Here is a 14,979-nt window from a genome sequence, read left to right as displayed (position 1 = left end):
TGGAGGACAGATAGCTCGATGCAGGCTCAAGGACAAGTACCGCGGCGAGAAAACAGAAGTAAGGGCGTGGCAATGGTTTGACGGAGAAAAAGGAGGGAGACGATGTCGCAATGTCCGAGGACTTGGGCTCGAGGGGTAGCAGACGAGGATATGGAAGAGGCAGATGGCTGTGTGTCTCACCTGGTTGTGGTCCTGCGGAAAGGGTTCGAAGAGGCCTGTGGGAAAGGGGAGAAAAACGAAGGGCGTCCCAGGATATCTTCCAGCCGGGAAGAGAAAAAAGGGACTGCACGAGCTGCGCCGCAATTGGGCGACTCGATTCGGAGGTTTTGGGGGGAGCGGGCTCAAGACACGAGCGTCGATCGTGGGCGAGAAAAGGGCGAGGACATGGAGGGAGTTGGGATTGGGTGTGGAGGTTGAGGCGATATGAGGTGAGGTGAGGCTTTGTTTTCCACTGCAGGCCAGCAGCAACTGGCGCCAGCAGTCCCCTACAGATGTGCCAGGCCTTTCTAGACCGTGAGAGGTCGGATGCTAACCCGGGGTACTTCTCTCGCCGGTGGACCTACACTGCCGAATGGTGTACCCTGCGCCTTGTCGGTTTGGACGGGGGCTAACGAAGAGGCGTGTTGTAGGTACGGGTACGGATAGTGCTCCCGGGGGATGGTCAGAGTTGCCCCCTTCATTGGACAAGCCCCTCGAGGCCATTGAACCACCCACTAACTCTGTGTAATCTGGATAGTTTATTAAAGGCACGATACACCGCCCTGAGGGCTTCGGCTAGTCCACACTGTTATGCTGGGATTAGGTGGTTTGGCGGTAGGCACCTGAACTACCTACAGGCTGCCTAGGAAAGTAAGTAGTCAACAAGGCCTGGAAGCACTGGTACCGATACAATCCCCCTGTTTTCTCGTTCGTCCCTTCTGAAACACGTTTTTTGCACTTTCCGTCTCTTATCTTCTGCTCTCTTGGTCGCCCATCTGTTTGTGCATGGTTCCTAGGAAAACTACCCTGCCTAACAAAACCTACCAAACACCACTTCGGCACAGAATCCAGGAGGACCGTGCTCTGTGCTGCCCCCCTTTCCCCTCATGTCCCTGAAGTGTCCATGCAGAGTGTTTCGAGCAGTCATTCGCTATAGACTTGCTGTATCTGTGCCTAAGCAGCCATGTTGGCCTCGGCAACAACAGACACTGAGACTCATTTCAAGAGGTATCCCTCTCCAAGTTGTCTGCAGACCTTCATTTCTTGATGGATAAGTAGCTTGTATCTAGATAGGTATTGAGGGGCACTCACCGAAGAAGATCCAAAGCGTCCACAACAGCCCGCATCTGGCCAATCAGTGGGTTCCATGCAGACGGTCGCATGTTAGGTGTCACCTCAAGGTCCGCAAGGTTGTTATAGGTTTGGATGGAGAATTTGTGGGTTTCCCAAGCTCAGCTTGGCTCGGCGGTACTGTATCCTGGAGTTGAACCATAGAATCCGAGAATCCTAGAATCCTAGCAAAGAGCGGGAAAGGGAAACACAAGTAGGTATGCAACGTATTGTCCAGCCGGTTGACTCCGTTTGGGTCTAGGTATTTTGTGTTCTTGCTGCGGCCATCAGGACAGCTTTCACAGGAAACAGTCAACCTTGGGACTGGATCGCACTCAGTCTCTTGCTCCAGCTGATTCCACCTTGCGTACTACCTGATGCACCAGTCGTCACTGATCTATTCACTCCCCGCTAGACTGTCCGTCAGTCAACTTTCCTTACCTAAGACCGACACACACACACACACACACAAGCACAGGTTGTGCAAAGCTCCTCTGAAAATCGTTCTAACAGCAAGAGGATTTTCCCTGAGAAGAAATTAGGCAAGCTAGGCAGACACAAGAAATTCTACTACATATGTTCACAAAGGATACATTTCCCCAATCTACCGCAAATGCTTGACTGTTGGTACACGGATTGTTCGGCCGCTACGTGGTCGGGCTATTTCCCGTCTACACCCGAAGGCCAAGCTCCTCAGCATACGGCAGAGCGTACAGGTCACCGACCGCCGCAACACTAGCCTTACCCTCCAGGATCGTCTTCGTCGCCTGCATAGACGCTGTCAGCATTGGGATTCGGAAAATGTGCTCGGGAGATTTGTGCGCCTACCGTCTTGAGCTTCTCAGCCGTAACAGAGCCAATAGAGTTGGCGACCTCGGCAGCGTTGATAGGCTTGCCGTTGTGGACGAGGCCGGATCCGGCGAGAAGAATGCTTCCGCTGCGCTTCTCGGTGGCCTCGAGAGCGTCAAACTTGGCCTTGGCAATGGCCTTGGTCAAATCCTCCTTGCTAACGGTACCCTCAGAGATGCTCTTCAGGGCCTTGACGGCCTCCTGAGCAGCAGTGCGGATGGCGGAGGCGGGTCCAGAAAATTGGACAGAGAGGAGGCCGGCGTCAGAGTAGCTGAGGTTAACTGTCGAGGTGGACAGGCCAGGGGCAGAGCCGACAGCCTTGTTGATCAGGCTGAAGCCCGGGGACCACTTGATGCTGGACTTGCCACCCAGAAGGGCCGCAAGTACCGCAAGCTCAGGGGAAGTCTGACCGTTAGTGGCACCGGGGAAGGCAATAACCAGGGAGTTGCCGGAGGGGCTGTAGGTGCGCTGCTCACCACCATAGTACTTGGTGGCAGCCGTGTTCAGGGCCAGCTTTCCGGAGGAAGCGGAGGGGACAGACTTGAAGAACTGCTCGGCCCACTTGCTCACGTTCGCGGCGGACGCACCGTCGGCGACAAGAGCAATGTTGGGTTTGGCGTAGGCAGCCTGGGCGAACTCAGAAACGGCAAACTCGCTCAAGTAGGGCTGGATAGGGATCGAGGGCGTCAAGTTGGCAGGGGAGCCGAGGCCGGAGTGGAAAGCGACTGAGTGGGCAGAGTCGAGAGCAAGAGCGGCAGCGCTGGTGGCGGACTGCTTCAAGCGAAGGACGGGCTGAACCTCCTCGTGGAACTCGTGCGCTACGCAACAATCAGCGGCCGTGTCACACATTGCATCGTCTTCCCTGAGTCTCACTGGTGTACTTGGTCTGCGAGACGACTTCGGCGAGAAGTTCCGTAAAGTAGGGAAGGTCATCGCGGAAAAAGCTGGCCTCGAGAACGAGGGCTTCGCGGGTATGGTAGGCGGTCAATTGGCTGCCGAGGAGCTCGGATTCGCGAACGATGCGCAGGCCGGAGCGCTTCGAGGTGTTCTACTCGTTGGGACCCATGTCAGCGCACCGTGTCTTCCCGGTTTGGTTCCAAGGGTTGTGTCAGGCGTCGCATCGTACCTTGAAAGCAAAGGACTCGAGGCCAACAGCCAGTCCGGGGAGAGGCTGATATCTGGTACCGGCCTTAGCCACGATGGCCAACTTAGTCGTAGGGCCCTGCGAGTCTCTCGCAGCAACCTTGACACCGCCAACGTCGGAGGTCTCGAAGGCGCCGGAGCCAGCAGCAGCACTGGCGAACCGGCGACCCGAGATTGTGCGAGCACAGCTCGAGTGGCGGAGAGCCTGCTGCGCAGGTCTCGTGAGAGACGGTCTAGAGATCATTGCGATGATGCGGTTGCCGACAATTGGCAGATCCAGTTTCGTGACGCTCAATTCGTCGGAGCTTCAACAAGAAAGTGCCTCGTCACAATCCCGACCAATTTTCGATCCATCGAACGAGGTTAGCTACGGGTCACTGGCTCTGTCACGTGATAAAAAATGCCTTCTCCCGAGCCTCCAATGAACGCTCGACTGATTACTTACGACAGGGGCTGTGTACCCCACCCATCCCGTCCTTTTCCTATGCAACTGCACACGGTGAGTGGCCTTAGGTAAGCAAAGTGATGAGGAGGCCATTGCCTGCGGCCTCGGGAATTGAGGCTGGTGACCGCTCGTTTGGCATTTTGAATCCCGGCTCCTCCACTCACCAGCCGCAGGCCCATTCTTACCTAAGGCGCGGAGTTCTAGCCTTCCTAGGTACGTATCAGGACAGCGCCGCAGCAGCTCCATATGACTGTGGTGACTAGGCGCTTTACATCGAGTTTGTCCCCCACCCCGCCCAAGGTGGCCCGCCGCTCAGAAAAAAAAAGTTCCTTAGACGCTCGACATTCATCCCAACGCGACCACTCAACTGCGACCACTCGACTGCGACCACACCATTTTCTAGCCGAGTACCCTTCTTTCCCTACCCTACGCCGATATTGTAATCTTTCAATGACTTCGCGGTAGCTTTTGTGGCAGCTCTAGGGATATTGAGAGGGTCTCTAGAGTCGATTGATTCCTGAATCCACGTTTCGCGATGTTGGTGGTGAGTTCTACATGCCACCAACGAACTGGGATCAATAGTTCTTCTCTAATACTTCCACCAGACCAAACATGGCGCTGAGCTTTGCGCTCATCTTGTCAACGACATTTGCGGCGAGCTTCCTGCTGTAAGTCTGCCTATGCCACCGCCCTTCCCAGTTGACGTATCAAGCTGGCGCATTCGTGGTGGCGTGCATCGGTTCTCTCTCGTGCTAACGATTGCCTTTGAAGCGAATCCTAGGAGTTCTGTTCAGCAAAGGCAGGTCTACCATTGCGCAGCTCGTACAGACTACGGCCCTTACTCCACGCCAATTGCGCCATGGCCTCGCCGTCCTCGTCCAGCAGAACCTTGCATACCACCAGGCCGATTCCCAAAACACGATTGCCACATACGAGGCCAACCCAGATGGATGCTACAGCCTCATTCGAGCTGGAAAGATTATCGAGATGGTTGGCATAGAATACGGAACCGCCGAGCAGGAAGTTGTGCAGACGATCATGCAACTCGGCCATGCTAGGGTGTCGGATCTGCTGCAAGCATTTGAGGGCAGAGATGGACCGGGCATCAATGGCGACCATGCGACCAACGGTCACGTTAACGGCAACAACTCTAAACCGAGGACCAATGGGCACGCCCTGGCGCACTCGTCTCACGAGTTGCACGCCATTCTGAGCAGGTTGATTGCAGCAGAGATCGTCGACCAAGTCGGTCCCAAAACATTCAGGAACCCTGAAGATGTCTACCGCGAAATCGAGGACGAGGTCACTAAGACGGCCCCCGGCGAGCGAACGACGGCGCGGAACAAAGAACTCATGCACCAAGAGGTTGCAAAGAGATTGCGGGAAGCTCGCGATGAGAGTAAAAAGTTGAAGCGACAAGTGGGACGAGGCGGCATGTTTCCAACCAAGCGAAGAAAGCTTACGAATGGCAACGGCAAACGACAGTCCTCGGACTGGGATGACGATGTTCCAGAGCTCGAGGTGAGTTGTGATGTGCAAAGCACGGAGGGCCCGACCGGCTGACAGTAGCATAGTCGCACATTGTTCTCAGGGTTAATACCGAAAAATGCCTCGTCGAGCTGCGCAACCAACGACTTGCCCAGTATGCGGCTGATGCTTTTGGAGAAGTCACCGGCCAGGTGTACCACACCGCCTTGCGGCTCTTGACACAACAAATACCTCGCTGTCAACTAGACCCAAGAATCGACTCAGATATCAACGATGGCGACGGCCCAGGCTCGAATGTACGCCAGGTCACTGTGACCAGCATGGAAATTCTTGAAAACCTCGACGAGTCTGTCGATGTATCCCACGGGGTGGGCAAAGCCTCGGCAGACCAGATAGACCTCAGAAGCGCTGAGAAAATCAGAGCTACGCCGGCCCAACCAATGTACGATTCCGACGACTCTTTTGACGACAGCCCGCCTCTACAGAGGGCTTCTGCGCGCCCTCAAGAGAATGGCGCAGGAGGCAGAGGTTCTGGTGACAGCGAGGACGACGAGCCGCGGACGGCTTCCGGGTCTCGAGAGGCAAGGGTCAAGTTCGAGGACGGACCTGCACCGGGCGCTAGTCGCATGGATCATGTGCGACAGCATCTGCTCCTCCTGGCGGAAAGCAGGCAAGGTTTCTTGCGGCATTGTGGCGGCCAGGGTCGAGGTCAGTGGACCGTTGACTTCAAGCCATTGATCGACGGTTTCAAACAGACTGAGGTGGACGCCGTCATCGAGCAGTCATTCGGTCGGCATGGACTCCGTCTGACTCGAATATTGCGAGAAAAGGGCAAATTGGACGAGAAGATGCTCCCTTCCCTTGCTCTCATGAAGAAGGGAGAGGTTCAAGGCAAGATGCTTGCCATGCAAATGGCAGGCTTCGTTGACGTCCAGGAGGTTCCCAGAGATGCCAGTCGAACAGCAACCCGAACTATGTTCTTTTGGTTCTTCGACATTGAGAGGACTGAAGCTCAGCTTGTTGACGATTTCTACAAGACCATGCTTCGATGTCTCCAGAACCTGGAGGTGCACCGGTATCGAGAACGCAATATCCTGTCATTCGTGGAAAGGAATGACGTGAAGGGCAAGGAGGAGGAAGTCATGACTGCGGAGCATTACAATAAGTACAGCAGATACTTGGAGTTGCAGAGTAAGCTTCTCGGTCACGTCATGAGGCTTGACGATCTAGTGGCCGTCTTCAGGGATTACTAGATGGGACCAAGCGTCCGTGGTTGACTCCTTGATATCCGCTTCATAGTATACCGCGAGTTTGCCGTGGAGTCTGTGTGTGTGTGTGCGCGCGGAGCATCGAAGAGCCGGATTTGGGAAGGAAGGGCAAATGATAGATACCCAACGAATCAAATGAAAACGCTGTCTTCTGGTTGCAGCGTCTCAGCATTGCACCCGACCGACTACCGCGACGTCCGCTACAGGTCGATATTCTACTCGACTGCTGTCAAAGTACCTGTGGTCCAGTGTACGATGGTACCTAGTCGATATAGGGACGAGCCCCTCTCTCGTTTCTGGACATCAACAATGAGCTGTAGTCAAACCCACTCGGTCAGCGGTTGCAACGGTCGGAGCTAGCGCGCCGGTCAGTAGCTTTGCTTCGGCGGACGAACCCCTGTCGTGCCCAGGTATTCTCCACTTCCCGACGCTCGGCGGCACTAGAGGGCCCTGTCCCTGCAGGGCCAGCAATTAAGCTGCGAGTTCGGGCAGACTTGGTTGAGTAAAAATTTCCCAGTTGTCTGTCTCCAAAACTTTGAATCGCTCTTCTCACCCCGTACTCATCGAGTTGCTTCGTGTGATATCCGTGCTCCCGACCCTGACAACAGACCGACCTCCGGAGCCTGCCCATTCTCTTGATCCATTGGAACCCCATTCTTCAAGCCCCCTCGCCTTTCCAAACGCAAATTTTGATTCAAGATGTCTCCGCCCGTTGCTTCCAAGCAGGAGAGGGAGTCGAACACCGCGCGACTCTTGGGTTCCGGTACGCATTGGCGCCCATGCTCTGGCGACACAAGAAGCACGGCGTGCTAACCCTCTGTAGGCTCCGCTGGTATCGCCGAGTTGGCCGTCTTTCACCCTGTGAGTCTTGCGACAAGCTGCGACGATTCGGATGTTGGGCGTGGAACTAACGTGGAGCTTTAGGTCGACACCATTGCGAAGCGCTTGATGAGCAACCAGAGCAAGGTATGCTAGACCACTCTCCCCTGAACTTGGATGCTTTGGCAATATGGCGCGCGTAAGAGAGAAGGCTGACATGTATCCAAACAACTCCAGATTGCCGGCATCGACCAGCTCAACCAAGTTATCTTCAAGGACAAGGCCACTGCGACCGCCGGCCGCAAGTTCTTCTCCCTCTTCCCCGGCCTGGGCTACGCCGCCGGGTACAAGGTCCTCCAGAGAATATACAAGTACGGAGGCCAGCCCGTCGCCAGAGACTTCCTTGCCAAGAACTATGGCGAGGATTTTGAGCGCGCCTTCGGCAAGAAGACGGGCAAGGCCATCATGCACTCCACCGCCGGCAGGTGAGTCAAGGTCCATCGAGTAGGATAGGTGGGGCTTTGTCGCTGACCTTCGGAATGACAGTTTGATCGGTATCGGAGAGATCGTTCTCCTTCCTTTGGACGTCCTCAAGATCAAGAGACAGACAAACCCCGAGGCCTTCCGCGGCCGCGGTGTCTTCAGGATCGTCGCCGACGAGGGCTTTGGTCTGTACAGAGGATGGGGCTGGACTGCCGCCCGTAACGCTCCTGGATCGTTCGCTGTAAGATCTTTCGTCTACCCCGCTAGTGGTATCGTTATGACTGACTTTCAATGCGCAGCTGTTTGGTGGTTCCGCCTTCACGAAAGAGTACCTCTTCAAGCTGGACGACTACAACAAGGCCTCGTGGTTCCAAAACTTCATCGCCTCCATCGCTGGAGCTTCCGCCTCCCTCCTCGTCTCCGCTCCCCTCGACGTCATCAAGACCCGCATCCAGAACCGCAACTTTGAGAACCCCGAGAGCGGCTTCAGGATTATTTCCAACATGATGAAGAACGAGGGTGCCTCCGCTTTCTTCAAGGGACTTGTTCCCAAGGTAAGATTATCCTCATCTTACCCTTACCATACCTTCATTTTCAAGTGATAACTGACACGATCACCTCAGCTGTTGATGACCGGCCCCAAGCTGGTGTTCTCCTTCTGGCTTGCGCAGACACTCATTCCCGCGTTCGATGGTATGCTTAAATAAATTAAAAGAGCCTGGGTTATGAAGGCAATGGCGTTGGGTTGATAGACGCGGAGTCTTGGGGACTGAACCTGATAGACGGTTGGGTACTGCAAAGACCCGACAAACGGGTTATAGACAAAGATAAGAAGCAAGGTGTTTCGGCTGTCACCCCAAAAGAAGGTGAGATAATGTACAACAAAGTAGGATCCGTTCTGATGAGACAAATCACCTCTGTTTTTAATACACTCATATACACAAAGTCACTAGAGCTGTCCGTAAAAGCCGAACGAGCATTGATCAGTACAGAGCAAGTCTCATATAGCTGTGTTGACATTGCTGATGACCCGCAGTCTTGAAATTTTACAGTACCTAGCTACGAAAAGCAAATGCCTGATGTTACCCTGGGAGTATGCTGGTGAGTATACTATTATAGTACGATAGGCCATCCAGAAATGCTTCAAAAGTTGTCAGGTTGCACGATTTGGTGCCCGGAGCCCACAAAGTCTCTAGAAGGGCAGCAACGCGGTCGTCGCCATTTGAGAAATGGCCCACGGGCAAGACCTTGGGTTCCCTTCGGCCACCCTAGAGATAAGACAGAAATACCTTGTGCCAAACTGTCACCGTTACTCGGCCCGCGAGGCAATGACCTCCATCCACACATTCCCCCTACCCGTCGCACTTACGATCACCCTGCCGTTGCCTCGATCCAGTCCCGTCAACTGCCCACAATAGACCAGACAAGCCCATACTCGACACCGTCTACTAACTTGTTATCCTGAGTCCTATTTCCTCCCGGGGATGGATATTCCCATCGCCAATATTGATGGCGCTCGAAGTTTCTATATCAAACACAACCGAATAAATCCCAGCTGGGTATCCAACCGACATTGGAGGACGGGCCTCGTCATGGTGCTAGCCAGCCTCTCAGCTCTGGGGGGAACTTCTTCTCGGATCAGTCACGCGACCGCCCCCAAAGATTGCAAGCTTGACTTCGAGCGAAAGGATAGCAGGCTTCTGTTGATAGGGAACTAGCGTCGGAAGCACAGGAACTGCAAAACGGCTTGGTGCAGGGCTTCATCTAAACCTCGCAATCTCTCCGGTCACCTGCCGCTAGGCCCTTACGAGCAACTGTCTCCATCTTTCCAAACATGCCGGCTTTGAAAGGGCACAACTAATAAGGGCTCGTGATCAGAGCAAGTCCTCCTGGCGGCCGCCGTCAAAAGCAGGCAAGGTGCCTCCGGCTTGCTAGACACCCTCTGTCGGTAAACACTCCTGCCATCTGCACTCTTTCGGTTCAACAAGATATCAAATTCCCACTCGTTCTTGCCTGTTCTTTCCTATCATCTTTCTCGCTGCTTCGCTTATACCGGGCTGTAGAGGAAGTAAGTGCCCAGCTCCAGAGATGTACCTCAAATGGTTGGCTATTCGCAATGCACAAGAAATCGTAGTTCCGACACTCGGCATCAAGACTGGTACCGTTGGCCATGAGTCTGACTTGGAGGGCCCTAGACTCTTCATAGACAAGATGCCAAGAAGTCTCAGCTCGATCCGCATGTCTTCTGCTTCTTGAGCATAACCTCGAGGTGACCTTGAAACGATGATTGACTGTCGTACGTTCTTCTCAATGCGGACAGAAAGCAAAAACAAATGCAAACCGCTCCATCAGAAAGCCTCGGGCATTGCATCCGACCAGTTCGTGGAACCAACACTCAGGTCAGTAGACCAAGACATGTTTTGGCAAGAAAAAATTCTCTCTTGTTATGCGATATCAATGATGATGGAAACCGCTGGTAGTAGAACACACAGTTCATGTACAGGCACAGTATAACAAACAACCCCCTGTAATTCAAACCACAACCAGTATCCAAGACGCTTTGGGTACCACGACTTGTCAAGTCTTCGTCCTGCAACGCTTCTCTTGATCCAACTCGGAATCCTCGTTTCCACGCACCTATGCCAGAACCACATCGAGGAAAGTACACTTTGTTCGCGCTCTCATCGTATGACTCTATCGTCCAGCCCGGGAGGCCGACCACGTGATACCTAGGGCAAAACAAGTCGCCTTCTATATGCAAAAATACCATCTAAGCGTGTTGAGTCTCGTGTAAGTAAGTCCCGCTTCAATCATCTTGGTTGACCGGAGCGTATCTGCCACTGCCGCTACTGCTTTGGTCCCGTGTGCGACCGACGACTCTCGACACCCACCCACTGATGGTGCTGCTCGCCTCGCCGTCCTGGCCCTTACCGTCCGGGATGTCAGGCGGATCCAGGGACAAGCCGGGGATAGCACTATTGGCAGTGAAGTTGCCAGGACGTCCCCGGTAGTCGATAGATCCAATGGGAGATCCCGCACGCATGAGCGAGTCGTTCTCGGCAGCGTGGATCGACGGCGTTCCAATGACGGTGCTGGCATCTCCAAAAAGCGAGTCCATCTCCTCGAGACGAACTCCACAAGTTTCGGGGTAGATAAAGTAGACTACACATGTCAGCAAATGTGTTTGTGTTCATCACAAGCGGCTCAGCCTTACCAACAACAAAACTGACGGCGCAGAAGAAAGCGTGCACGAGATACAAACGCCATTTGATCCACTCCTGCAGAATGGGCGTCATCTCTCCGACAAGCCAGTTGAACGCCCAGTTGGTCGCCGTGGACAGACTGGCACCCTTGGAGCGTACGCTCAGGGGCAGGATCTCCGGGGGATAGAGCCAGGGGATAGGTCCCCATGAGTATCCGAAAGCGGCGTTGTATATCATGACAAAGACAACGACTAGGGTCGGCGTATACTTAATGTCGAGGTAGATCCAGTACGAGATCAAGGATAGCGAAATTGTCATGATAACGGCACCACTCAGCAGGATTGGCCGGCGACCCCACCTGTCGACCAGGTACCACGGAGGGATGGTCGACAGCAGGTACGTGATTCCGTTGATGCCGGTCATGAGCACAGCATCGTGGCCAACCCAGCCGGCGGATTCGAAAACGTACGGGGCGTAGTAACTGATGACGTTGATGCCATTGAGCTGGGCAAGGCCCTGGGCCGACATAGCAATGAAAACGCGCGTCTTGTACTTGCGGAACATCTCGGCGTAGGATCGCTCGCCTTCCTGTCGCTGGAGAAGCACATTCATCTTGATCTCGCGGTACTCGTCCCTGGCCTTAGGGTTATGGATGTCACCCTTTCCGTAGAGATTGGCAATGACGACGATGCCCTCCTCGTCGTGGTCGTTATCCAACAACCATCTAGTCACAGGTCAGGAATGCTTGCACAGTTCACACACGCTTTGAGAGACAAACCTTGGAGACTCGACAATCACCAGACTGCCGAAGCCGAGAAGAGCCCCCATCACACACTGCATCAAGAGAGGGATGCGCCATGACATGTCACTTTCGATGAAGCCGCAGAAGTAGTCCACCCAGACCGAGGTGGCGTAGCCGATGATGTTGCCCGAAAACTCGATGCAGGCGAGCTTTCCACGGTTGTGCGGGGGGGAGATCTCGGACTGGTAGACGGGGACGATGGTGGACAAGGCACCAACGCCTAGACCAGCGATAATTCTGCCCAGCATCATCATGGGCATGCCATTGGCGAACGTCTGAAGGGCACCGCCGACGAAGAAGATCATTGAGCCGTACAGGATGGTCTTACGTCGGCCGATAATATCCCCCACCTTGCCAACAATCAGGGAGGAGATAAAGGCACCGATTTCGAGGATGGCAACCATCGTACCGACCTCGGCCTTGGAGGGCTGGTGGAAGTAGTTCCTGAAGTAAGGGCCTCTGCATGAATGCAGGCGGTTAGTGACGACGTTTTCGCGACGGAGGGACATCGGCGGCTCGCATAGCGGTGGACGTACGTGATGATGCCCGACATAACACCTTGGTCATATCCGAAGAGGAAAACACCCAACGATACGAAAATACTCGTAAAGTAACTGCGGCGAGAAAGTCAGTCAGTCAACCGGGCCGGCGACAAGGGAGTAAGGTAGGGAGGGAGCGGCAGCGGAACGCACATCAGGGCGCGGCCGGTGAGGCCGTGAACAGAGGAGCCGCCCGACATGATGAGGCCGATGACTCGCTCGGCGCGAGTCGGACGAGGCTGGGTGATGTCTGGGACTTGAATAGCCTCCTTATTGACGGCTCCACGACGGCTTGGTGATGTATCGTGACGATTGGGAGAGAGTTGAATACGGACACGCTTCTTCTTGGAAGGCTTGCCGTGGGAGGGATGCCTCTTGTGGACGCCGGCTAGCAGCTCGTCATCAACGTCGCTAGCGAGCTGGATGCGGAGGGGGTCTTCCTCGTCGGCAAGCTGCTCAGCGATGTCGCCAGTGTCGGTCCAGGAATCAGACTCGGAGGCGAGAGAGTCCTCAGATGATCGGTGGCCGTGACGGTCGTCCTTGTCGCTGATGTAGTCGTGTTGGCGGTTGTGGTGACCGCGGGTGTGGGAGGTGTGGTGGTGGTGGTCACGGTGGTGGTTGTGGTCGTCGGCCGGATCAGATGCGAGCAATGACGTCGCCTGTTCGTGCTGGTCTGGATGATGTGGACGGGACTGCAGGGTCCGCAAGGGGATATTGGACGGAAGTCGTCTGCCGTTTGAGGAGGGAATCTTGGGCGGTAATGGGGCTGATTAGCAGCAGCACCCTTCCGCTATAAGAGGAGTTGAAAGAAGGGGTTGGGGGTGGGAAGGGTAAAAGAATGTTTAAAAGACGACGGAAGATTGGCGGAGGAGGCAACGAGTCGAGTCGAGCGAGAGAGACGGTCGATAGGTGACGGGTCAATCAGGGTCTGGCGGCGAGCAAGCCGAATTGGCATGGGACAGGGTAGTCCTGCAGGCGGTGTTGGCGAGCGGTACTCTGTAGCAGCACTACCTAGGGTAGACAAGTAGGTACCTTGGGTACCTAGGTAGGTAACGTAGGTAGCGTGCCAGTGAATGTGTGAGAGAACCGGTGAGCTGCGGGCGGGCGGGCTGGCGTGGGACCGCTGGGGGAGGAGGAGGATGAGTTGGGGAGTATAGCGACGGTTGCTATTGGTGCTTGATGGACCAGGAGGGGAAGCCGCCTGGAAAGACGACGGCGGTGGATTAGGCCTGACTGGGCTGGGCTGGCAAAGCCTGGCGACAGTTGGGGCGTTGATGCAACTTGCTGCACAGTGACACACTGTTTCCCCCGGGGAGCCTGCGAACGAGCGTCGAGCAAGGAAACGGCTTGATTTCGGCCCACTTCACTCGCTGCAGCGCTGTGGATACGATACGCCGGCCGGTGCAAGTGCGTCAGAGACCAATGCAGATGACCAGAATGCCAACCGCAATTCCGTCTCCTCTTCCTCGATAGAAGCAAGGTACAGCTGGCGAGGACACAGCCAGTAGGCAGGCAGTGGTAGCTACCTCGCGAGACCTTACGCAACGGTGCAGAAACCAGTCGACGGGAAAAAGAAAAGAAGAGAGAGAGAGAAAAGCGACTTTGAAAGATGCCCGTTTTCTTCCCAACGCAATGGATGGATTCCGAGGCAGGAGACAGGATGGCGTCTAACGGGCTTGATGCGGCAATGTGTCCAAGTAGTGCGGATCTACGCAGCAGTCGACACTTTTTTTTGTTGTTTTTTTTGTTTTGTTTTTTTGCCTGGGGCACGCACCGAGAAGGAGTCGGACAGGGAGGGTCTCGTTCTCGTCTCGACAACAATCGGCAATCGTGGCAGCGGCCGATAGCGCACGATGGGTAGGGGGTGTTAGAAGCGATGACGATGGAGGAAGGGGTTGGCTGCTAGTATCCGGAGGGCGGCGCAACGTGCGCGTGTGCGTGTATCGCCTGAACGGTACAGAGGACGGTGGTCAAGATTGTGGAACAGATGATGCCGAGAAGGAGGGCAATAGCAAACGGAGCATAAAGCACGAGGATCAACGAGCCGTCATGTGGTTGAGCGGTTCGAGTCGTCGTCGTCGCGGGTGTGTCGAGCAACGAGAGAGCGAAAGGGGAGAAAAGGAGTGTCAGGTGGTCTGCATGTGACGGATGGGTTGAAGGTGGTTGAGCTTGTGAGCCTCCTTCGATTTCCGGGAACAGCACAAGACCTCCTTTTCTTCGGCTGAATGAGATCCCTTTCGCTTTTCCCCCTTCTCTCCCCGTCCTCCAGAAATAAGGATGATCCGGGCCTGGCGCAGGGGTTTGCGCCCTCCTCGCACTCTGGATGGGGATTGGGGAGCCAAGGTAAGGGATCTGGGACCTCTCACCGGAGGAAACGGCCTTTCCAATGCGGCTGCCAGATTGCCAGATTGTACATCAGCCTCTCAGCCCTCTCTTGGAGCTCCTCGAAAGCAAGTTATTACTGGACACTAGGGGGTCCGAAGGGGTGTGTGGGAGAGGTTGAGATTGGGGCCACTCAACTTCAGACCAGACGGGCCCCACGGCTTTGTGTGTGTTTCCATTTATTTTAACAAAACCCGCTCCCGGCCGCTCCAGACTGTACGGAGTAGACATGCTGCAGTGGTGGGAAATC

General features: G+C 55.0%; 4 protein-coding genes across 4 annotated transcripts; 2 read left to right on the top strand and 2 right to left on the bottom strand.

Annotated features, from left to right (window-relative positions):
• Positions 1-1,979: 1,979 nt before the first annotated feature.
• Positions 1,980-3,544, bottom strand: CH63R_12672 (Peptidase M16 inactive domain-containing protein; the record flags this gene model as incomplete). Its single annotated transcript, XM_018307646.1, has 4 exons — positions 1,980-2,075; positions 2,137-2,975; positions 3,031-3,205; positions 3,284-3,544. 4 exons carry the CDS (start codon positions 3,542-3,544, stop codon positions 1,980-1,982), a joined length of 1,371 nt encoding a protein of 456 aa, XP_018152063.1.
• An 813-nt stretch (positions 3,545-4,357) lies between these two features.
• Positions 4,358-6,486, top strand: CH63R_12671 (RNA polymerase III subunit RPC82; the record flags this gene model as incomplete). The annotated part of the gene is made up of 3 exons (XM_018307645.1): positions 4,358-4,413; positions 4,549-5,266; positions 5,320-6,486. The coding sequence occupies 3 exons, from the start codon at positions 4,358-4,360 to the stop codon at positions 6,484-6,486; spliced, it is 1,941 nt and encodes a 646-aa protein (XP_018152062.1).
• A 714-nt stretch (positions 6,487-7,200) lies between these two features.
• On the top strand, positions 7,201-8,510 carry CH63R_12670 (Mitochondrial carrier protein; the record flags this gene model as incomplete). Its single annotated transcript, XM_018307644.1, has 7 exons — positions 7,201-7,264; positions 7,325-7,362; positions 7,426-7,467; positions 7,558-7,805; positions 7,867-8,044; positions 8,103-8,357; positions 8,427-8,510. The coding sequence occupies 7 exons, from the start codon at positions 7,201-7,203 to the stop codon at positions 8,508-8,510; spliced, it is 909 nt and encodes a 302-aa protein (XP_018152061.1).
• A 2,099-nt stretch (positions 8,511-10,609) lies between these two features.
• Positions 10,610-12,547, bottom strand: CH63R_12669 (Hexose transporter; the record flags this gene model as incomplete). Its single annotated transcript, XM_018307643.1, has 5 exons — positions 10,610-10,965; positions 11,018-11,730; positions 11,785-12,267; positions 12,345-12,422; positions 12,501-12,547. The coding sequence occupies 5 exons, from the start codon at positions 12,545-12,547 to the stop codon at positions 10,610-10,612; spliced, it is 1,677 nt and encodes a 558-aa protein (XP_018152060.1).
• Positions 12,548-14,979: the final 2,432 nt, after the last annotated feature.

Source organism: Colletotrichum higginsianum, chromosome 9 (assembly GCF_001672515.1).
Source record: "Colletotrichum higginsianum IMI 349063 chromosome 9, whole genome shotgun sequence".
Classification (NCBI taxonomy): domain Eukaryota; kingdom Fungi; phylum Ascomycota; class Sordariomycetes; order Glomerellales; family Glomerellaceae; genus Colletotrichum; species Colletotrichum higginsianum.
Note: the sequence above shows the minus strand (reverse complement) of the source record. Positions and strands in the feature narration are given on the sequence as shown.